We start from the raw sequence: 24,204 nt of genomic DNA, 5'->3' as shown, positions 1-24,204 counted from the left end.
TCTGCATTAGTCAAATAAAGTGCATATCTTCCACAGTTACAGTCTTTTCAGTGAAAAAATCCTGCTTTGTGTCTTGATGGACAAACAAAAAAGAGGGACCTTGGCACTAAAAAGGAGGGGTTCAGTACACTCAGTGAAAGCCCAAACAATTACTATCAAAATAGTTTCACAATCCACTTACTCCGATGTGCAGAATAATAATTGTAGAGCGTGAGTTCCTCCCAGAACATTTTGGCAGTGCACCACTTAGCTGTAGCATGCTCATGGATGTATGCTTAGCCAAGTTAGCCTGGCCATCAGGTTACCCTGGTTGCCCTGGTTACCCTGGTTACCAGATTAGCCATGCCAATGTAGTGTCGCTGCTGTTGGCATGACAAACAAGAGACCCAAGCTGGACGATCCTCCCATGACACTGACTGATCATCAAACTGATGTATAAAATCATCACCTTCCTAAAATAATGGCCCAAGTCATTTTTTGACCAAAATGATTTTTTTGCCTAAATCATCTCCTCATGATGCTGGCCACCTCTGCTAAAATCGCCTACATCCTCACCTGCCATTCTACTAGGGTATAATGGCCTATGTCAAGAGTGTGACTAAATCGTCACATTACGTAGTTATTTAGTCTTTTTATTCAGTCTTTTTAGTCAGCATTTTAGTCAGCAAAATAGCTAAGTTCATGAAGCTAGCATTTAGCAAAGAGTGGAAAAGCTCCAGAATCTGTGGCTGTTACAAGTGATAGGCTTTTCTGCCTTTTAAACAATATTTCATCTATAGTTTTTGTCTTATTTTTTCCACATTACATGATCTAATTAAGAAAGATTTGAATACCGTATTGTAATCTAACAGCTAGAAATTATGTGTATAACTAAAAAATTACAAAGGATCCTCTTTACTTTTGTGTTTTTATTTAATGAAAATCTCACTTGAACATAATATTAGCATCATTTGACCGATATTATGGTATGCCTGTTGTGCAGTGTCTAGCTAGGGGTGCATGCACACCATGATGATTTTTTTGTGTTTTCTGAGAAACCTGAAAAAATGACTTGGGCCATTATTTTAGGAAGGTGATGATATCATTATTCAACTCAACTTGAAGAAAAAGACTTAAAATATGACAATAGACAAGAAAATAAGATAGTGACCTGTGGATATGCAGTTTGATACATTACAAGATTATAATCCCATTTCAAGTTTCCATTAACATTTTCAACCATGTAATCATCTAACAAGTTAATCCAGTTTAGCAAAGTTAGACTAGTTTAATGTTAAAATCCAGCCTGAATCTCCCAGTGAGACTTAGAGAGAAGAGTGTCCCCTCTCCACTAACACACCTATATTTTGTCTCCTGCCATTGCTACAGTTTTTAGAAACCTTCCAAATCTTCTGATCCCTCCCATCAATCTCCTCTCTCTTTTTCTTTTTAGACATTTGAAAGGAGCTTTTCACTGTGCTGCATTTGTTTTGGTGTAAGTATCAGGCTTGATTGCCTGAATTTCATCACTGGAACTCCTGACCTCCATTCATCATTCCTCTTCTCTTGTAAAGCTTACCTTGGTACCTGATGGCCATGCCAGTGGATGTGCCTGTAGCGTCTGTTGTCAGCTCAATGAAGAGATGTCTGGAGGTGCTGAGTAGACCTTCGTTGGGCAGATACTCCACTTCATATGAATCATACAAGGCAGCAGCATCTATGCTGTTACCGTTCCTGATCAGCAGCCTGGAAGAAAGGAAACAAAAATTCATTGAGATACTTGAAGCAGGGTTCTTTCTGCTCATGAAATCAATTTATGGTCTACTCTGCAAATTAAAGTATCTTACCAGTGATTCTACATGTGTTGGCACATTTACTAGAAATAATGTTAAAAACAACTTTACATTAAAGCTAGACTGATCAACATTTTTATAATAAAATGTATCAAATGACAGTGTGTAATATGAAAGGAGTTGCTCATAATGATGAACCCAAAAAGAATTATCACCAACTCTGCAGCTCCTCTCAGCTCTACAGAACTTTTGGCCTCTGTTAGTTAATAGTTTTGGATTTCCAGCAGCAGCAACAGCAGACAGACACATTTAGCTGTAGGCTAGCTGGTGAACATAGCAGAGCATTTAGCAGTTAGAGAGCCAGATATTTCACTCAGAAGTTGGTAGAGACCAAAATACAAACATGACTTCAGATTGCTACGTTGCTACGTGTTGCTGGATGTGTTGATAGGCAACTATTTGCTAACATGTTTGCTACAAGACTTCATGTCAGATGATGTGTTTTCAGCTTGTTCCACTGCCCCAAAGTGGCCGGAAAAATCAGTTAATACATATTTTTGTTTATAACAACCTGGATTTTATTTTGTAGTTTTTGCCATAGTTTCTATCAGTTATGATAACTGTCCAAAGTAATTGCTGGTGCTGATGTGGGAACATGGCGTCACCGCAAGAAACATGAGGAGTAAAATGATCAGACATGTTGTAAACATTACATCCAGACTATGTAAAGCACTTTATGTGGACGTAAAAAAAAGTAGCTAATCTCTGATGCAGGAAAACTGTGAGGATGCACAACTACAGTAAGTACAGTAGGTCAAAGCTGATCAGGTATTCAGTCTATATACTGTGATAAAGTAAATGGACCACTTGATTATTCATTTTACTATTCACCATAAGTTTCACCAACCCTGGAGTGTTTTTAAAACTGATCCCTATTCCAGATCTCAGTAGTTAGCTAGGTGAGTACAATCTTATTATTACAGATGGAAATAATGGCCAAAACTATGACAATAAGGCCGAAGGTCCTTTAATCTGAGTTCTATTAGTAAGCACACGATTCAAAGGTGTCGGGCCCATAGAGGACCTCATGAGGGTTTCAACTCAAGTAAAATTACATAGAAGACAAGTGGTCCATCTGATGCTTCGTCTGATGGTGTGTTGTCAGCTGCAGTCAGACACAGTGCTCATCCTCTGCATGTCACAGCCCTCCTCGAACAGCAGCAGCCTCCATCTGTGACTCTGTTCCTTCATGGTTCCCCATGGAGGCTTGCATTGATCTCTCCCTGCTCTGCCTTTGATGACTTAAATTATGCTTCTCAGGTATAGTGAGGAGAGTGTGTAACAGAGCGCAACAGAGCCTTGATGTCAAAATAAAACATATATTTGCATTTATTCTGTATATTTCTTTTCAGACTGATTGAACTAAACCAAATGTGAAAATTTGTTTTTGGTTCATTTCTCTGAAGTGGCGAACACACTCGTTTCCTCACCATTTTGGTTAAAAAAACATTTTATACAAAGAAAGAAAGAACATTCCTGTTAAAGTGATTGAGGATGCTCTGTTTCCCTGTCACTCTGAAACTCTCGCAATTCCCAAAAATCAGTTTTTAGATTAGTTGTGAGGCTATTTCATTCATCCAAATTGTTTGTACTTTGCTGCAATTGTCAGACTTTGAAGATGCCTTATGAGTATTGAGAATAGCAACCCTCAGGTTTAACATTGTTTAACCAGGGTTAACATTACAAAAATCATATTGTAATGTGTTGTAAGACTATTTAATTTCTATAAATTGTTTGTCCTTGTTTGACCTTGAAAATGGCCTATTAGCCTGCAATCTACTAAAATATTAGGCTACATAATGTTTTTATAAATATAATTTCTGATAATTTCCTGTCCTGATGCACCCAGGTAAATACTGTTCTTGATGCATTCTAGTGCAGGGGGCTGTTTCTTGACATAATCCAAGAGGTTCGGTGGTCTAGCAATTCAAGAAATTTGTTTTAAATTAATTAAAACAAGTTTTAAATTGGGGGAGGACCCCAAGACTCCCCTGCCAATTACGTATCTTTCCAAGTCCTGAAGTAGTATGCAAACAAGCATGTTTAAGAAAACTAATTCTTTATCTGTGAGAATGTTTCAGCTTGTTTTGTCTTCAGACTCTTTATGTCATTTGTTCTTTTAAAAGCCAGCAGACCTCAGCTCAGTACACTATCACTATTTAAAGTCCTGCCAGTTTTCTATCTTCTCTACATCTCCACTTCTTCCCGATTTCCTTCCTTCAGTTTCCTCAGAGCTGTCCAGATGTCTCTTCATATCTGTGAGCTCTATAGTAGGAATGAAAGAGCAGCTCCAAGCAGCGACTGGCTAGTATACAAAATGGATTATTCAGTTAATTTCCCCCCTGTGGCTCTTCCTTTCAGTCCTCTGTAATGAGAGCCCCATACTGAGAAAATGACACTCTACTGTCACTGCCCTGAGCTGCACTGACAGCCAGTTGTTACCCTGTGGAGTTCTCATAAATGATTTTCTTACAGGGACAAAGCAGAAGGTATGAAGCACGAGAGGCCTGACGAGTGAACGTAAGTGAAGGAACGTGCAGGAGGAAGAGGAAGAGGAGGGTAATACATCACTGTTAACAGAGCACAAGATAGTACTTACACTGGCCTGTTATTATATAGAAAGACTGCTGACACAGCTTACACACATGAAATGTTGGCTTTTGTGCCAACATATGACCATCATACAACACTAAAAGTCCTTACTGAAACTCCAGTCAGGTTAACACCCCTTCAAAAGACTTTTTCAGTCTGACTTTTGATAAAATCTCACACTCTTACAGTTTTTCATATTTTATTTTAAATTATTCTATTCCTTTGCCTTGGTGTTTTTTTCAATGTAAAATAATTATCTTTGTGGCTGGACAATGAAAGTACTTAATTGTGCAGCCTAATTTTGTTCTACAATAGGGGTGTGCCCGAATACAAATACGTTATTCGGCAAAGCACAAATAGTGGGGTTTTTTTTTATGAATATTTGTTCCACACAAATATTTTAAAAATTATATGTTTTCAGGAAGAAAAATAAACCATGTCAAATACCAGAGTGCAGGTCAGTGACATCGCTATCTCAGTCTCTCTCCTCTGCTCTGCTGTTATACCTATCAGTAGGTCTCAGTGAGGGGAGTCACATCCACCTGCTACATGACACATATTTCCTAATTTGGACATCAGTCCCAGAGTTGGGGGTGTTCCCCAGAGATAAAGCTGAGCTACTGACACACACTTCATGAATACTTGTTGTAACACTTTAATTTTGTAAAATTAAAAGCGTACTAAAAACAAAAACAGGATTTTTAAGCTTCTTTCCACTTTTATTTGAATACAAATACAAATAATTTTGCTGCCTCAACAAATACAGATACAAATACAAATATTGGTTTCTCTGCACATCCCTACTCTACAAATACGGGTGATTATTTTCTGTTTTGTTGGGATTTGTTTCTTTCAGAGTATTACAGTGTAATTTATATTGAAATGTAGTAAAATATTAATGAAAAAATAAAAAAAGAGAAAATACGGGTCTTAAAAATATTGGATTAAGTGGGCAGCTGCCCCAGGGCCCCACACTTTCAGGGGCCAAAATCTTCTCTGTATGCAAATTTGTTCAGGAATGGACACCACTAAAGCAACAACGCAGCTCTACAGCACAGAGAAATATGATATATCAGGCTTTGGATACACACACAATACTTGTAAGTTGGATGAGTTCATTGTTGGTTTGGCTCTGCACGTTAGATTTGCTGACAATAAGAAAAATATAGAAAATAGCCTTATCCTTAAGTTTAGTGTAAGGCTGTGGTTTCAGTTAAATGTTAATAAACACGTTGTGCTTCATGTCACTGCAGATACCATCTTTCCTTCTCAAACCTTAATGAAGTGCTGCCAGTGTCTAAACATAACCGTTAAATAGTTTAATAATACTATTTTTGCTACCAGTGGATATTGTACTGCAAGACTGGATATTGTAGTAAAACAAATGAAACATGCTGAATGTTTTACAGATGTGTTCATCATCAGCATTTTGCAACTTGCTAGATATGTTAATTAACAACATTTACTCATTATGTTGAGAGAAAACAATTCTGCCATTTCCTCTACATTTCCTTTAAAAAGTATTTGAAATTGCAAATTAGTATATAAATGTAATTTCTAGTAGACGGGGTTTATATGTGAATACCCCCTTTCTCTCCCATGTTTTCTGTCTACACACTGCAGTTTTAACGCAACACTGCTAAATGTGACAGTTGGCTTCTCAGTCATGGTGAATCAATTTTATGGACTAAATAAAACCATCAGGGAAATGAATGGGAGTAAATAAGGCTTAACGGATGTAAAAAATAGTTAATAAGGTCAGTAAAAATGTTCGTATTAATGCTTCAGACATGGAAACTATAAAAACTCACATTACGCTGGAATGGCCTCTTAAAACAGGTGAACCCCTGACTCAATAGATGAGTCAGGGGGATGAGATAGTGACTATGTGATTCCTCACTGCCTTAAAAATCACTGCATGTAGAATTTCAAGTTTTTGTTCCAGTGAAAGTCTACAAAAAAACTGCAGCTTTAGATGAGAAGTTACATTTCAGAAATTCTTACATGCTGAAAAATGCAATTATCAGTGTTCAAGTTTAATAGACTGTTTTTATGTTTATATGTGGAGACACTGTCAACAAAATGCCAAAATTGGATTATTATGTTCAACCATCCTTATACAAAAGCTGAATTTCCTGCTTACCGATCATCATCCTCAGCCAACGCCACCTTCTCAAAGTGGATGTGCAGCCTCTGGCCCTCAGGGGCCTCCAGCAGCCAGTGGCAGGTCAGGTTGTTGCTGTAGTTACTGGGAAAACCAGGAGAGACGATCCGACCGACGGTGACATTCCTGATCAAACCCCCACAGGCAGCTGGGACAGGTGGAGGAGAAGGAGGGAAAGTGGATATAAAACATAAAACTGCACAAGATTCACAATATCTCAGTCAAATTCACAAAGTTGAGGAGCATCCCATCTCCACCTTAATTTACCCAAATTTTATTGGTGCCAGTGTCGACAAACAGGAAGTTTCCAGACCAAAGAGGACATGTTTCACTATTGTGACCACTAAAAACTATCCTTGTGGTATGCAGCCATGCAGATGGTTTTGGTTTTATTCATCCAGAGGGGTGTTCCATCAATGCAGCTAAAGAAAGCTGTGCTTACTTGAAAAAGCCTGGCTAGAATTAATGTCAACTTTCAGTTGAGGCTCGTGCCATTCTACTAACACAGCTTAGCTGTGTCTAGTCAATGTTAACTATAACCATGCTGGAATAAGCTTGAAGTGTGCGTGTGCACAGAAAACATAAGAATCCCAGAACAGTCGATTGTCAAAAAGACGATAATATGTTGCAAAAAGAAAGGAAAACTAGAGCGATTTTCAAACCCTGCTGATGAAACTATATGAAAAATATAGAGGAGTTTTCACCAAAAATGGCAATACTGCTGCAATTAACAAGGGGAGGGAGATGACTAGCAGAAAACTGGTGAGAGATTAAGTCTCCATCTACAGGCAGTAGTGATGGCCTAAAGGTTAGAAGGTTATTACTAGAAGGTTGATGGTTCGATCCCTGCATCCAGCTTGATGAATCTGGGTGAGGAAAGTGAAGTGTAGTGCTTGTTCTGTTCAAAATCAAGATGTAGGCAACTTAAGAGAACCAACTCACTATTACCAACATTATCATCTACTCTTTGACACATTTTTTCTTTCGCAGCATGTCCGTTCAATTTGCAAGTGGCATTGAATGCTAAAAATTAAGAAGTTGCAGTTGGAGATGAAGAAACTGTTGTGTCTGTCCAATATCACTATAAGCAGATGATTATTATAACCAATTTCTATTTCTTTATTTCTCATGCAGAATACCATCTAATTGACATTTGTATATTTATTAGCCCACATGAATATAAAGTAGTGAAACAGGCAGCTTCACTATTAAATGAATTTTATTGACTGTTTCAAAATACAATACAGCTGTTTCAAACACAGTGTGTGCACATTTTTGAAGCAGCGGGTTCTGACTATTTGCCACTGACAAGTTGCTCCTTCTCCCCAGCAGCAGAACAGGTGAAGAGAGCGGTGATCCTTTGTGAGATTTATCTGCCCCCTTTTATTGTCATAAGCTTCATATAGACTATGTTTGTCACTGAGAGAAAATGACTTTCTGTTTCAGTTTGCACGCAACACCAGCCTCAGGTGGGCAATAATGGTGCCGCAGCCAGAAAAAAACATAACGCAGTTTAAAAAGACTAAGAGTATAACTGATAACTGTTGCTTTCATGTCATGCGATCATATCTCGCCATATAGACATGTGAGGTGACCAGACACTTGGCATTTCATTAACTGTTAGGACCAGACTGATAAAATTATGGTAATGAACATAAATCACCAGATATTGTATTTCTTTTCTGTTATTTTCCTTTTCTACTGTTTTTCACCCGCAAACATGTTCCACAATATAATTCATTATTAGATGGTGATAAACTTTTTTAAAAAAAATTCCAATTCAAACACTGCAAAAAAACAAACAACAAAAACCAAACAGAATCGGCCTTAAAAAAAACCCTTATGTTGAAGAATGTAAATTGTGTAAAATGTGATTCCCCACATTTACAAAAGTGAATGGATTTTTTTTTGTGGTGCTCAGAGCATCTAAAATTACATTTAAAAACTCAACGTCTCTCTCTAGAACCATTGTTGCTGTTCGTAATAATCCACAGACTTCATTAAAATAGTCCCTGTGGATAATGTCAACCGCCTGCTTTTTTATTTGGGTTCATCAGCCTTTTAAATTGACAGACTAATTACTGTATACTGTGATTCGGCACTAAAATAAAGACAACAAGCAGATTGTTAAGTGCACATTGATCAGTTCAGTCATACTTCCATCACCTTTGTTTTAAAATTGAAAAGCAAGACTTCCAGCCCTCATATAGAAAGTGTCAAGATAATCATCTGTTCACTTTCATGGTGAGGTGAGAAAGAAAAACATCGCTGAGAGATATCATCAGATTTATTAACAGAAAATCCATCTACAGCTATAGGAGTGTGTGTGTGTGTGTGTGTGTGTGTGTGTGTGTGTGTGTGTGTGTGTGTGTGTTGTTCTCAGCTGATCAGGTCAAGGTTACTCATGCAGACAAAGCTTAATTAAAGCAGAGCAGGAAGAGCAAACCCAGTGGCATCCTGCCCAGCCCTCAGTAATCACACCTCGATACACCTGGTTTATGCTCTGACACACACACACACACACACACACATACACACACACACACACACACACACACATACACACACAAACGTAATCAAGATGGCAGAGATACAGATGCACAGCCACACAAACACCTCTTTGAAATTGCTTTCAGAGAAACATTCCCTGTGCTGTGAATCAGAGTCGATCAGAGTGGTCAGGAGTAAAACGGTCACTTATTATTCATCAGCCAGTCTCATCGGAGCAAAAGAAGAGGAAGAAAAAAAACATTCATCATCCACACACTCTTGTAGAAGTCCAGCTCTGTCTGTCTGTATGCCAGTCGTACAAAAGCAGAGGCTCCAACAGATAACAGTTGGCTGCAAGTCCTCTCAAAAAATCACAACAACAACAACAACAAAACAAAACAACAACAACAACAAGAACCCCCAAATGCTGTGATTGTTGATAAAAATTGAGTGAAAGGCTGCAGGGAACGGCTGAAGTACAGTAAACACACATATTCATATTCACTCTTCAGTGTTGGTTGTTAACAATAGAGATGCTAAATAATGCTGATGATGAATGTGCTATAAAAATAATAATGCTAATACCGTTGAGATTGATATCATTTTTGAATACATTTTGTTGTGTGCTTAATTTGCATTTATTGCATAGTTTAAGAAATATTCATATTATCATGTTGTGGATTCTTGTTGAATCCACAACAAGTCAAAAGGGTTTATTACAAAAAATAATAATGCTAATAATAATGATAATGCTTAATATAATTCTGCTTGTGTTTAATTTGTGTAGTTTAAGCAATTTGTGTATTATTAATTTAGATGTAATACATAATAAATTTAAAAAAACTTTATAATGCTAATGATGCCTAAAATGATTATGCTGAATATGAAATATATTTTTGTCATTCATTTTTATTTATTATGTGATTAAGTAATATTTATAATATTAGATCAGAGTCGCCAATGCTAATAATGGGAAAAATGAATAATAAGCATAATAATAAAAATGGTAATGTGGAAACTGTTAATAACCTAATTGTTTTTTATTAGTACACTTCTGTTTATGAATAATTCATTTAGACAGATTATTTTAGACATAATACATAATTAGGTGAAAGAGTTAATAATAATAATACTTAATCATGCATAATGATTATTCCAATACTGTACAGAAACATATTGGTTTTATAAATACATTTCTGATTATAAATCATTTGGGTTTAAAGACTAATGGGATAAAAAAAGAAAGAGTTTATAACAACTCTAATATTAATGCTAATAAGGGTAATAATAATTATGCTAATAATAATGATAATACTAATACTATAAGTAATATATTGATTTTGTAAATACAATTTTGCTTTTGTATTAATATTTTAGATGTAATACATTTAATACAAGGATACAAGCAATTAATAACTAATATTACTAATAATATGAATAATAACATTAATTTATATTTATATTATTTAATATGTGATTATATTATTACAGTAACATGTAATCATAAAATGTAATGTAATATTTTTAATAAAAAGAGTCATACTCACTACTCTGGTACAATCTTTTTACTTTTGATTTTTCCTTCTTGTGTTCTTCAATAACAACAAGTGACTTATGTGTTTATATTAAAAATTAAAAGACTGCAGAGAGTTAGACAGCTGGAATATGTGTGCATTTTCCTTGAGTCCATTATTATTCATCTTTAAAAACCACTGATAATCAGAAAACAACATTTAGTCATTCCTAGACAGTGACATCATCATAGTTATTGGAAATAGTCTGGTAGTGATTTGCTGTTACTCTTCCTGTCTGTGAGCTGTGGATAGTGAGGATGAGCTTTGATCATTGTCTTACCAAGGCAGTGTGGTTCCTTGCCACTCCAGTAGGGGGTGCTAGCATTGCGGCAGGTCAGCACACTAGGGCCCTGCAGCTGGTAGCCTGTCAGACAGGAGAAGAAAGCCTCCCCCCCAGAGTGGAGACTGCTCACTGATACATCGCCGTAGAGAGGGCGCTGGGGAAAGACACAGCTCAACACAAAGGCTGTGGAGAAAGAGAGAGAGACACAGAAGAGTTAGAGATAGAGAGACGTAAAGACAGACACAGAGACTCAAAGGGAGAGAGAATTAAAATGAAAGAAAGGAAATTTCAGCAAGAGCTGGGGTTTGGTTTCAGAAGTTGAAAGGACTCAGTGAAGTTAGTTTGAGCTGGCGGCTCAAACTGTGTCATGTGTCGCACCTATAAGAGCTTCCTGTCAGGCTGCACACAGCCCCAAATAAGCTCCAACAATCAGCAGGTTCTGTTCAGGTATGTATGGTGTTAGTTTGGGATTAAGGTGGGATTTGTTAGCAGCATCAGAGGAAGTTTTGCTGGAGAGATCGAACCCAGGGCCAAAAGTTCTCTGAAACCCACGCAATATATCTCATGAAGCTTCTTCTCAGAGCCCATGTAACAGTAGAAACAGGAAAAACTATTTCCTGATTTTTATCCAAGTTTTGGCAGTTTTGGCAGTGAATGTGCACTACTGGCATGATTTTAGTGAGTCACTCAAACTCCAACCGTAAAAGCAGTGTTTGAGTTTTATTGAAATGAAGAGCCCCTATACCCAGTGGATATTATGCTTCAGAAATTTGGGCATTGCAAACCCAAGAGTTGAATCAGATAAACTGAGATGACTACTGTAAATTGTAGAATGTAGAAAGTAGATCAGCTGAAATTGAATAGTAAATGAGATAAGAAGCTTAACTGTGATTAAAAAAAAATGAGGAAAAGAGCCAAGAGGAAATTATCAGTGAATGAAAAAATTATCTTGAAGAAAGAGAAGAAAAAATGAAAGCAGCGGAGTGATGAATATGACATGACTGTTTTCATACTAATGGAATTAGTACTGTGGAAATGTACAGTACATTATACTGAATGTATAAAGACAACAAGTAAACATGGCAGAAATATTGAGTGTGCATTAACAGCAAACAGTATCAACAGCGACTTCAAATGGAAGCAGATGGAAAAACAGACTCTAACCAAGATATGACGATATTTACTTATAAACAGGAAATTAGACATAAAGGCATGACTGTTTCAAATTAAAGACAGAAAATACATTTTCCCAGTTCTAATCATTGTGTTTATTGTTCAGTCATCTCTTGTTACATGCCAAATATACTGAATGTATGTATGAGTATTCTTATATCAAAATCCCTGTTTGAAGTGCAGATCCAAAAGTGTGTCCAATCAAATGTGATTTTGGCTGACAAGCTATCCATACCTATCATATAAAACCACAAAAAACCTTGACTGTTTGTGGGTCATAGTTGCTAGCAGAGGTAATATCATAAGGGATGTATGTGTTTGGATATTAGTGGGAAACAACTTTGTTTTAATTTTCAAGACTATGTTTGAGGTCTAATTTATTCATTTGCCCCTTGTCCTCCTAATCTAACAACAGGTGAGGGAGGTGCATGGAAGCCAACACTCCTCTACAATAGTGATGTGCGGGTCATAACGAATTGTTTGAAATGAACGACTCTTTTTACTGACTTGGGAGTGACAAGTCCTTGTCTCCTCATTAATTAACTCATTCACTCACCCCTCCTACATGCTAGCTAGCTAGTGCGAACTGCGAAGACGATGCAACTTTATTGTGCTTACTCTTACAGTAATTAACTCGAGTTAATTACTGTATTAACCTAGTCCTGCAAGAAAAGCAACCACTTTGGCACTTGTTTCAACTCAGCACTTGCTCTCCCAGCCCTGAAGATCTGACTCAGGCTACACAAATCACTCACTCACCACCCAGAAGTTCAAATTTTAATTTGTCCTTTTTTAGTAGTTTACGACGTGATGCTGATGGATCAATCATAAATTTCAACAGTCTCATTTACTGACTATCACCTCTATTCAAATAACCAACATTGTCCCAGAGAAATATTTCATTAGATTTATTTATTTGTACTAGTCAGGGCCAGAGTTGTAGGCTGTTATCAGTAGATGAGTGTTTGTTCACCAATGGGGGATTCCCCTGGGTGACTGATTCAGTGACTTGAGTGACTCTAAAACCTGACTCGCTTTAATGAGGGACTCATAAAAGCTTGAGTCAGTAAAAAGAGTCGAACCTCCCATCTCTGCTCTATAGCTCTGTTTCTCTCTGCAGCTTCATGTTGCACATATTTGCTAAGCCACACCCACATTTTAGCAGTCCAATCAAATCTGAAGGATTTGATTTAATTCCCCTTGTAATTGTACAAAGTCCACACATTGCATTTCACTGGGAAATATGTCACAGTACAGAGGCTAAAGACACTGTACAGTAACTTCCGTTTCTGTGTGTGGTTCTCTTTGCAGTTCAGGTAAGTAAAGGTATACAAGGATTTACAATATATGGAAATATCTGGAGAGAACAAAACAAACAAAACACCAAACAGACTGAATGAAGACTGCAGACTGGCTACTACAGTGGTGGTCTGGCTCTGGCTACTGCAGTCTGGTCACATTTCCTTATGTAGTAATCTGTATTTCAGAGTTTGCTCATTACTCTGAAAACATATACATATATTTAAATATACACCACAAACTTCTCTATGCAATTAATGAATATGCCGATGCTGTACACACACCATACACTCTACCATACACTCTGTAAAGAAGGAAAACATCCAAGGAGAAGCAGGATACAGTTATAAACACAACCTCCACAGGTATGACAAACCCCCAGATAGGTCACTCACATCATCTGGAGCTAGACCTTAAATACTAAAGGTAGAAGAGTCAGGTACCACAGCCAGTGGGGTTCCCCAGCACCAAAGTGACTCCACAAAAGACATTTACAAGGTCATGAAACATCAGACTGACATCACAGAGATGCTGGTGAAACATCAACAGTTAGCTTGTCTCTCACAACAGGATATTCCTGTCCCCTGTGGTGACCCACTTGACTGCGTTATTTCTCAAGGCATTTGAGCATATAGTGGACTCCAAAAAAGATAATAGTGCAGATAAGCTGTACTTCCTGGAACAATACACAAGAGGTGAGCCACAAGACCGTGTTAAAATCTGTCAGCATATACTCCCTGACCACAGTTACCAGGAATCCATGCACCTGTTGGAAGACCACTATGGCAACACACTGAACATTGCCACTGCACTTATGGAAAGAGTGTGGCCACAAAGGCACTCAACAATTGTTCTCTCTTCCTTTTGAGTTGCTGCAATGCCTTGGAAGATGTGGACTATATGGATGAGTTAGATAACCCAACAAATATGAGAGTTATCCTCTCAAAGTTATCCTACAAAATCAGGGAAAGGTGGAGGGTGCTGGCATTTGAGATCCAGGAAAGTAGCCAGAGGAGAGTAAGATTGACAGATGTAGTCACCTTTGTGGATAGGCAAGCAAAGATCATCACAGACCCTCTTTTTGGAGATTTACAAGGCCCTACAGCTGAAAAGAAAATATCTCTGATGGACAGAAGGGCCAGGAAAGAAAGCTCTGCCACTAATGTGACCACACCAAGAGAGAAAGAAAGTGACAAGTCCAAGACAAAGACTGATAGGACACCAAGAATTTTGCCTTCACCAAGCCATGTCCGTTCTGCAAAAGAAGTCACACACTTGTGGAGTGCCATCATGTTACAGAAAAACCTCATAAAGACAAGTTGGATTTCCAGACCAGAAAAGCTGGTCTCTGCTTCAGACGTCTAGTTAAAGGACACAAAAGTAAGGACTGTAAATAGAAACTGGCATACCAAATATGTTCAGAAAAACATCTAAACATGCTACACATTCCCAGAAAGGAGGATGTTTCTGAACAGGCAAGTGCAGAGAGCGAAGAGGAGGCCAGTTCAGAGCAAACAGTAGTCTCAAGTGCACTTGTAAGCCTAAAACAGGAGAAAACCACCTGTGACAGGGCCTGGAGACAAGTGTGTTCTTGCTGTGCTTCCTGTGTATGTCAAGTCAAAGAAAGACACTGGGAGCTCAGTCACATTTTGCACAGGCTCTTTAGCAAGGCATTTGTTGCAAGTCAGCCAACGTGGTTGTGTTGGTCACTCTTGCACCAACAGCACGCCCAAGCTGATCCCACAAGTGTTCAACGGGGTTGAGGTCAGGACTGCTGGCAGGACATTCCATCCTCTCCACTCCCAAATTCTGGAGGTATTCTCTGATATACCCCACAAACTGACAAATGCTGGTTGAAGAATGGGATGCCATCCCACAGCAGTGTGTGACCAGGCTGGTGACCAGCATGAGCAGGAGGTGCCAGGCTGTTGTGGCTGTGTATGGTTCTTCCACACGCTACTGAGGCTCCTGTTTGTTAAATGAATAAATTGTTAAATTGCCAATATGTCTTGTTTCTTCAAACTTCAATCATCCAATCCACCAAACACCAAACTAGAGTAAAAGCAGAATAAGCTGTTTGGCATTGGCAGAGAAGATTTGGCATATTTTTAATGGGCGCAACCCGCATACTCAGCTCTGCTGCTCATCCCACAAATGCATGTTCCTTACAAATGTGGCACCATTTAAAAAGGAAATAAACAGAATTTCCAACGGTACAAGATCTATTGCCAAGAAGCATTGTTACAACAAAGAAATAATCTACCAAACACAAATTTCCTTACTTTTTGTGCTAAGTTTATATTACTCTTGCTGAGTCATACAAATACTTAGGAATTAGGCTTGACAGCAGATTATCATTCATGTTCAACATTTAACTCAGTAAATCAAAAATCAAACTAGGCTTTTTGTATAGAATTAAAAGTTGCCTGTCTTCTCCCAATTGTAAGACTATTGGACAGTCAACTTGATGTCTGTCCTTGATTATGGAGATATTCTGTATTGTCATGCTGCCCCATAAACACTTCAACAGTTAAACCCTGTGTATCATAGTGCATTACCTTATATCACAAATGACAAATTCCATACTCCATACTCATTGTTCTCTTTATCACAAGGTTGGTTGGACTTCCTTACAGACAAGAAGAAATATCCATTTCATGTTATTCATCTATAAAGCTCTATTGTTGAAGATTCCAAACTACTTCTCATCTCTACTCTCATTTAAATCTAGTAACTACAGCACACAATCCCGTAACTACTTAACCTTAGATATCCCTCATTTTCGCACCAATGTTGGCAGAACTGGTTTCAGGTACTATGCACCTTTTAAATGGACTTAACTGCAAACTACATTACATTCCTTTAGGAGATTTTAAAGCTGTTTTTATTAATTTCTTGTTCATTGTGTAGTAGTGTTGTTTCTATCTGCTGATTGTGTTAATTTCAAGACACTGCCTAACTAAGTAATGATGAAATAAAATAAAAACTGGTAATAATGTGCACAAAGCATTTGAGCATCTCTGTAGTGACAAACTGAGTATGTCACAAGAAGACAAGCAATTCATCAACGCTGTATCCAGTTCAGTTCATCTTGCCGATGGGCATTACTACATCAACATACCCACCAAAAAATCACTGGTCAGTTTGCCAAACAACAGAAGTGCTGCAGTGCAGTGACCACTGAATCTCAAAAATGAAACTCAGCAAAAACCATGCATTCCACCAGGAATACAAAGACGAGAGACAATCAAGGTGCCAGAAACACAGTTGAGCTGACAGAATGGGAGAGTATGGTACATTGTGCATCATGGGGTGTAAAACCCACAAAAGGAGAAACTCCATGTACTGTTCTACTGTGCTGCCAGCTTTCAGGGAACTTCACTCAACAAGGAGCTGCTTCATGGTCCAAACCTGACAATCTCCCTCATTGTTGTACTGACACGGTTTAGACAGGAGCATGTTGCAATGATGGTGGATATCGAAGCTATGTACCATCAAATGAGAGTTCCAGAAGAGGACACAGACCTGGGGTCCGTTTCACAAAGCAGGTTCAACAAACTCTGAGTCTAATCCTGAACTCTGAGTTGATCTACTCTGAGATAAGAAACTCAGAGTTTCCGGTTCCAGAACAGCTGATTTGAGTCAGTTTATTCAACTCGGAGTAGTTTCACCTGGAGTTAAGCGCGTGCACCACAACTATAAAATTCGATTCAACGAGTCACCATGGCAACGGGGAAGAGGAGGGCTGCGTTTTTCGCCCCACCAGAATTAGAAATCTTAATGCGATAATACGGCGAGTTTGAACATGTTTTCAAAAAGAAGTGCAACACCGCTGCAGCTGCAAAAGAGAGGGAGACGGCGTGGGAGAACATCGCTGCTCGGGTCAATGCGTAAGTTTAAATGTAGTCCTTTGCAATCACAATAATATTACAGAGGAAAACTGCTTGATTGGTCGCCTATTAATTTATTTCATTTAGGTCCAATCCCGCGAGGGAGAAGCGCACTTGGCAGCAGTTTAGGATAAAATATAAAAACATTGTTCAAACAGGTGAGACCTCGACATAATCTCATGGGGGTACCTCACTTTGATCATGTTTTACATTGTAAAGTAAATATTAAGTGGCTGTTTGACTGAGCAGCTGTTTTATCCCCAACATAATGCTGGTTTCACACACATAAATGTCTTCTCATCTACATCATGTTCTTTTAAATAATTAAGCCTATTTAAACTAACACAGACTTCTACTCAGCCAACAGAAAGAAGGCAGATGTCCGTAAAACGGGTGGTGGTCCAGCACCGCCACCTCTAACGGAGGCAGAGGAGCTGGCCCTAAGCCAGAATTTATTAAGGCCAGTGGCTGGCCCCGACACTGTACAAAAAACTTCCGTTTGCAAAGAAACGCAGCGCAACATACAATATCTGCTGGGATGTGAGAGCATGACTACGATTAGTAATGTTGCAAATGTAAGGACGGATTAGGTTTTGTATGTAGATGATGGACTGTGACGTGAAATGGTACCGCTCAAAGAGATAATTGTCTGGAAATGCTAGAACATCTATGCGCGGACTGATAACCATCTCTCAACGAATATTTAATTCTCTGCGCAGTAATGCTGCACCTTCATCCACGGGATCGTTATCAAAAGGACATGCCATGTTAGTGAAAAAGTCGCCACCTACTGTGCCTAATGGACTTCTAATATACTGACTCTGATTTTTTTTAAATTTTTTGAAATGACAGACGGCAGAACTAGGCTACGCCAAAACTCGCCTGCTGGCTGAATGAATGAGGAAATCAAATGGAGTGTGTGGCTCTGAAAGAGGGCGGAGACTGAGAGAAACTCGAGGTTCATTGAGAAAAACCTGGTCCCGACCAGGTTAGGTTCATAGAGTCTGTTACTACGGTAACTGACCAAGAGCTTAAGTTACCCCTCTCTGTGAAACAGGCTAGAGTTATCCCTCTTTCTCTGGTTTGAGTTACCTCCCTTTTTGAAACGGAAAACTCAGAGTTTCCCTCATTTCAGGGTTAACAAACTCTGAGTTTTCACTAAACCTGCTTTGTGAAACGGACCCCTGCTGTGCTTCCTGTGGTGGCCAGAAGGAGACCTGACACAGGAAATGGTGACCTACAAAATGGTTGTTCACCTGTTCAGTGCCACCTCATCTCCTAGCTGTACCAGCTTTGCTCTATTGATAATAGTGGAAGAGAACAGAACTGGATCGTCACCTGAAGCTGTGGACACGGTTCTCAGGATTTTTTACATTAAAGACTGTTTAAAGGCAGTCAGTAATGAGTCTGAAGCCATCACGTTGAGTAGAAACCTCATGGCCTTGTGTGCCTCAGGCAACCTTCATCTTATGAAGTGGACAAGCAATAGCCAAACTTTCTTAAGGGCCAGATAATGAGAGAGATAAGAAAGTTAAGGACCTGGTTAAAGATGCTCTTCCTGTGAAAAGGGCGCTAGGTGTGCTCTGGTACATAGAGTTGAACTCAAATTCAGAGTCGATGTTAGCAGGAAAGCAGCCACAAGAAGAGGAGTTTTGTCGGTCCTAAGCTCCATATTTGATCCACTGGGATTCCTCGCTGCAGTTTTACTCCCAGCTAAGACTTGCACAATACTGGAACGCTTGGATAAATAAACTACCTCAGTTTTCCAAATTCCAAGTGAGGAGATGTATAAAGCCTGAGAAATTTGGGTCTATACTACCAATGTGTGAGGAACATGTCCAGAGTGGCTCTCAGGTGACCAGTTAACTAACTGGCTGTTTTTACTGCCACTGATCTGTCTCGCTGCAGCCTCCTGGTGTTTGGCCAAACATATTAATAATATATTTCTGCTAAAGACTCTAAGATCCATCTCACTATAATTGTCCTAGTTTTATTGTTAGCCCTCGGAAGACTTGGCAGTAGCTGCTATTGATTCTGTCTGTTGGGGACAGTGCTGTGCCTCAGGCGAGGAAATATGTAGGGAGATTAAATAGGCCAATAAATGACAACCTACGACCTCGGCTGCTTCCAACACTGTGTTAGTGATGTTCGCCAGCTCAACTCTAGAGTCTTACAGAAATAGAGATAAGAAGAACCGTGTTGGTCTTTATAGTATTTCTCATTAGAGCAACATCCCAGACTCATGCTGCCATAGCAGCTGCTGGAGCTGTGTCCTATCACTCCCTGAGCTAGTCATTACCATGGTCAGCTGTAGCTATTTATATCCAAGCCAACCAAAAACTATAAAACTCACAGGCTCACTGGAGACTAGAGAAGAGATAAAAGAGCCATCATGGTAGCATTGTGGCATCGTAACACTGGTGTTAACAGGAAGCTTTCACAGAGACAAATTGCCTTGGAGCTGTAAAATGCCTGCTATATGCTACATCACTTTGTCTTGTCTTCTTAGACCTTCTGGTCATTTATCATGTTTTGGTTTTAATGAAAGGTTATTGATAAGCACTGCTTTTATTTTCTTTCTCTTTCATACTGGAGGCATGTTGCCCTGTAGTGTGGTGTGCAGCTCAAGTCCACTGGATCACATGAAGGATGATGCAGTAGTTCATGTCTTTAAAAAAAGGGAGTTGAGAAGCAAAACATAGAAGCAGAAAATCTGTACGACAAAGTGAATTGAAATGTAAAAATAAAATATTCTGCTTTGAATAATAATTTGTGTCTAATAAGTAAAAAAGTACTTATTACCTCGTTAAAATCCTTCAAATTACATCTCCTCCTTCTCCCTGATGTAAAAATCCAGAATCTATGAATATGAATATGAAAACTGCTGGACACAAGATGTCTCCTTCTTAACTGCAAAATCCATTCTCCATCCATGTGTTTCCACATCACACTTTCACATTGGAACACTATTGGCTTCAAACTAGTTGTGATGTCAGAAATCATGCTTGCAGGTACACACCTTAAACTCAGATTTAAGGTGAGCACAGAGAAACCTTCCCTCTTCAGTAGATGAATGTGAAAACAAGCCTTCTAGTGTCAGACTCTGCACAGCATCATTCTGCTCAGTAGTCGGATTTCCATCCAAATGCAACACTTTTTACCCAAAATTTCAGAAAATCGAAAATTTGAATTAATTTGCAAAGTAAACAATTGGTGGAGCTGATTCCCCTATTGAGTGAAGTAAACCACAAAAAACAGAAGATGGTGCAACGCGATGACATCATCAATAGAGCAACAGTCAAAGCTGAAGGAGGAATCTGCGTCTACATAAACAAAAGTTGGTGTACAGATGTCACAGTGTCAAGGAAAATATGCACACCTCACCTAGAGACTACTTTCATCAACTGTAAACTGTTTTATTCACCACTGGAGTTTTCCTTCTTGGTTCTCATTGGTGTTTACATCCCACCTCAGGCTTGTATTTGTGAGGCGCTACAACACCTGGCTGACCAGATAACCAGCATGGAGCGAAAACATCCAGTCTCCCTTCTCATATCCTTGGGGATTTTAACAGAGTAAAATACAGACAACATATTAAGTGTCCCACCAGAGATAAAAACACACTGGACCACTGCTACACAATATTAAAGTACACATATCGCTCTATTCCCCATGCAGCTTTGGGAGTCTGATCACTGCTTGGTTCATCTTCTCTCCCAACCTAAAGGCAGAAACTAAAATCTGCAAAGCCTGTGGAAGTGTTTTTGAGGCTACATCTACAGACCTGGATGGACTTACTGAGTAGCAAAAAACGAGCTACACCAAAAAGCTGAAAAACAGGTTTTAAGCTAGCAATCCTGCATCAGTGTAGAGATGCTGCAGGACATCACCAGCTACAGGAAACCCTCCCCCACACTATAGAAAACCCTCAACCGATGACCTGAATGTGATTTACTGCAGGTTTGATCAGCCCACTTTCACACCCCCCACCCGCTCCAACTCCAACTGGCACTGGTGGTCTGTGAAGAGGATGTGTGTCAGCTCTTTCAGATAGAAGATAAGGAAGGCACCAGGCCCAAATGGCGTGTCACCTTTCTGTCTGAAAATCTGTGCTGACCAGCTGGCCCCCATCTTCTGAATGACTACAAGCCCATTGCCCTGACGTCTGTGTTAATGGTGATGAAGTCCTTCGAGAGACTGGTGTTGACCCACCTGAAGGGCATCACAGGGACCCCCTGCTGGACCCCTTGCAGTTTGCCTACCAGCCAAACAGGTCAGTGGATGATGCAGTCAACATGGGACTGCATTACATTCTGCAACACCTTGACTCCCCAGTGATGTACACAAGGATCCTGTCGTGGATTTCAGCTCGGCATTTAGCACCCCAGAAGTTCTCCTCACCAAACTCACCCAGCTCACTGTGTTTGGATCTGGAAACTTGTAAACTTCCTGACAGACAGGAAGCAGCAGGTGAGGCCAGTCAGCACTGGCACCCCTCAGGGATGTGTGCTCTCCCCACTGCTCTTTGTGCTCTACACCAATGACTGCACTTCAGGAGATCCGTCTGTTCGACTCCTGAAATTTGAAGATGACACATCAGTCATTGGCCTTATCTGAGACAAAGATAGTCTGCGTACAGACAGGAGATTGAACAGCTGGCCCTATGGTGTGGTCACAACAACCTGGAGCTGAACACGCTCAAAACTGGGGAGATGACAGTGGACTTCAGGAGGAGCACCCCGTCACCACCACCCTCACCATACTCAACAGCACTGTGTCAGCTGTGGAATCCTTCAGGTTTCTGGAATCTACAATGTCCCACGACCTGAAGTGGGAGTCCAACATTGACACAGTCATCAAAAAGGCCCAGTAGAGGATGTACTTCCTGCCCCAGCTCAGATAGGCGCCACAGAACACAGAACAAACCACCAGACAGAGGAACAGTTTCTTCCCCCTCACCATCACATTTATGAATAGTTAACTCAGGCACTGTGCAGTAACCATGAAACACTATAATACCCACTGTTCTACATAGTCATACTAGTGTTAAACACAAATAAAGACAAGCAATGGAGGTAAAGAAGAACAAAAAAATATTAAACAATGTAAGAGAAAGAGAGTCTATATGTTTAAAAGAGATTTAAAGAAGATAACGACCCTTGGCGGGTTGATGCAGAGTCGAGTCTGCTCTGGTTTTCAGTCTCAACTTAAGAACCATTACAGTGGCCTAGCCAGGCTGCACTCATTTTCAGGTTAGGAGGTCAAGAGTGAACTTGGGAGAAAACTCCATAAGAGCCTTTACAGCTGTATTACTCAATATCCTTGTGTTAACGATGGATCAGATGACTATGGCCCTGTTTACATCTGGCATCAACATCCATCTTGGGCGAGCCGATCACAAGTGGACAGCTCTAAGTATGTCTGTTTACACCTGTTATAAACATGCGTCTCCACATATGTCTTGAGTGACCACTTGTGATTGGATCTCACTTCCCTGCTCTATATGCAAATGAACACATACATCATTTCTGTTTGCAAAGACCAAATTAGTTTGTTTTTAACTGGCGGGAGGAGCGGGGGTCCATGTACTGTCCATCCAAAGCTGTGTTCAACTTGTTTGATAACAGGATAAACAAATATACAATGCATTGTGTGCCCCCTCACGAAAATCAAATGCCCATCCTATTGATTTGCTCTAGCACTGCGTCGGAAAATATACATATAACAAATATAGAGTTATATGCAGTGATCTCCCTGCAGCTGTGTCTCCACATTGAGAAACACTGTGCGCATTTATGAACGATACACAGCAGCGTAACTTCACTGATTATTTATTTATTTTCTCCCACACGCCGACAGGATCAGTCAGGATTTAATGTTAATTAAGTTCTGTGTTCTTCTACACATCCAATAGATCAACTGTTACACACAGTCCAGGTTCATACAGTGAAACTGTTTGGAGTAAAGCAGCCGAACTCCTGATAAATCCTGAGCTTATTGTGTCGAGTAGCGCAGCAAAACTAAAAACTGTAGTGTAGGACAGAGGAAACTATCCAGCAACGTTTAGCCTCTGAAATATTTTTTTAGCCAGACAAGCGAAAAACTTTGAAGATGAAAACAGGTCAGGTGAACAGGGAAAACAGGAAAAACGGGAGGTGGATTACATTTTTTTAATTCACATGAAAAATGGAAAAACAAAATAATGCATTCTTTATCCTGTTATCAAACAAGTTGAACAGCTTTGGACGGAGGGTCCTGTGCCTGGTCTGCAGGACAATAGAGGACATCAGTTGAGTAGGCAGTCCTTCACTGTGGCCCAGGACACATTGCATTTACACTGCTAAATGAATGTGGCCAAATGCAGCCCAGACCACCTCCGAATGTGGTCTGAGTGATCGGATCTCAATGCGTCCTCAATGCATCTTGGGTGTGTTCACACCTGTACTTAGAACTGTCCACTTGTGATCGGATCACCTGAGATGCATGTTAATGCCAGGTGTAAACAGGGCCTATGTCAACACTCAGTGCCTATATTAGCCACAATGCAACTCAATTCAATTAACTCGACTATAGAGTCTGGAGCTGCAAGCCTCAAGCAGAGATGAGCAGCAGACTACAGTCTGGAAACTTCTCTTCTTTCTAACTCCACACCCCCAGATTTTTGTCATTTTCAAACTTGTAGTCTTCAGCCTGAACCGATGCTGACTCAAGTGACACTTGAGGCAATTTATCAGATTTCACACAGCTGGAGTTCCTCTTTGATATGTGTTCATGTTAAATATTGTGTTTCTCAGGCTCTGCCAGGAGTATTTGTAAAGTCAGGAACAATCTGTCAAGACTGCAAAGATTTGTTTCAGAGCATCACATGAGCAGAGACTTACAGCCAAACTGAAATGCATTTTGTTGC

At 39.6% G+C, this 24,204-nt stretch overlaps 1 protein-coding gene across 5 annotated transcripts in view; it reads right to left on the bottom strand.

Moving 5' to 3' along the window:
- Positions 1-24,204, bottom strand: part of sez6b (seizure related 6 homolog b) — a 276,079-nt gene that overhangs the window by 40,722 nt on the left and 211,153 nt on the right. For all 5 annotated transcript variants that reach the window (XM_067593808.1, XM_067593809.1, XM_067593810.1 and 2 more), the window contains 3 exons: positions 10,933-11,118; positions 6,568-6,736; positions 1,559-1,725 (listed from right to left, as the gene is read on the bottom strand). In XM_067593808.1, coding sequence (XP_067449909.1) covers positions 1,559-1,725; positions 6,568-6,736; positions 10,933-11,118 — 522 coding nt within the window. The remainder of the gene's footprint in view (positions 1-1,558; positions 1,726-6,567; positions 6,737-10,932; positions 11,119-24,204) is intronic.

The sequence above is a fragment of the Thunnus thynnus genome, chromosome 7, assembly GCF_963924715.1.
Source record: "Thunnus thynnus chromosome 7, fThuThy2.1, whole genome shotgun sequence".
Taxonomy (NCBI): Eukaryota; Metazoa; Chordata; class Actinopteri; order Scombriformes; family Scombridae; genus Thunnus; species Thunnus thynnus.
The sequence above is the reverse complement of the archived record's forward strand: the minus strand, read 5'-3'. Positions and strand labels throughout refer to the sequence as shown.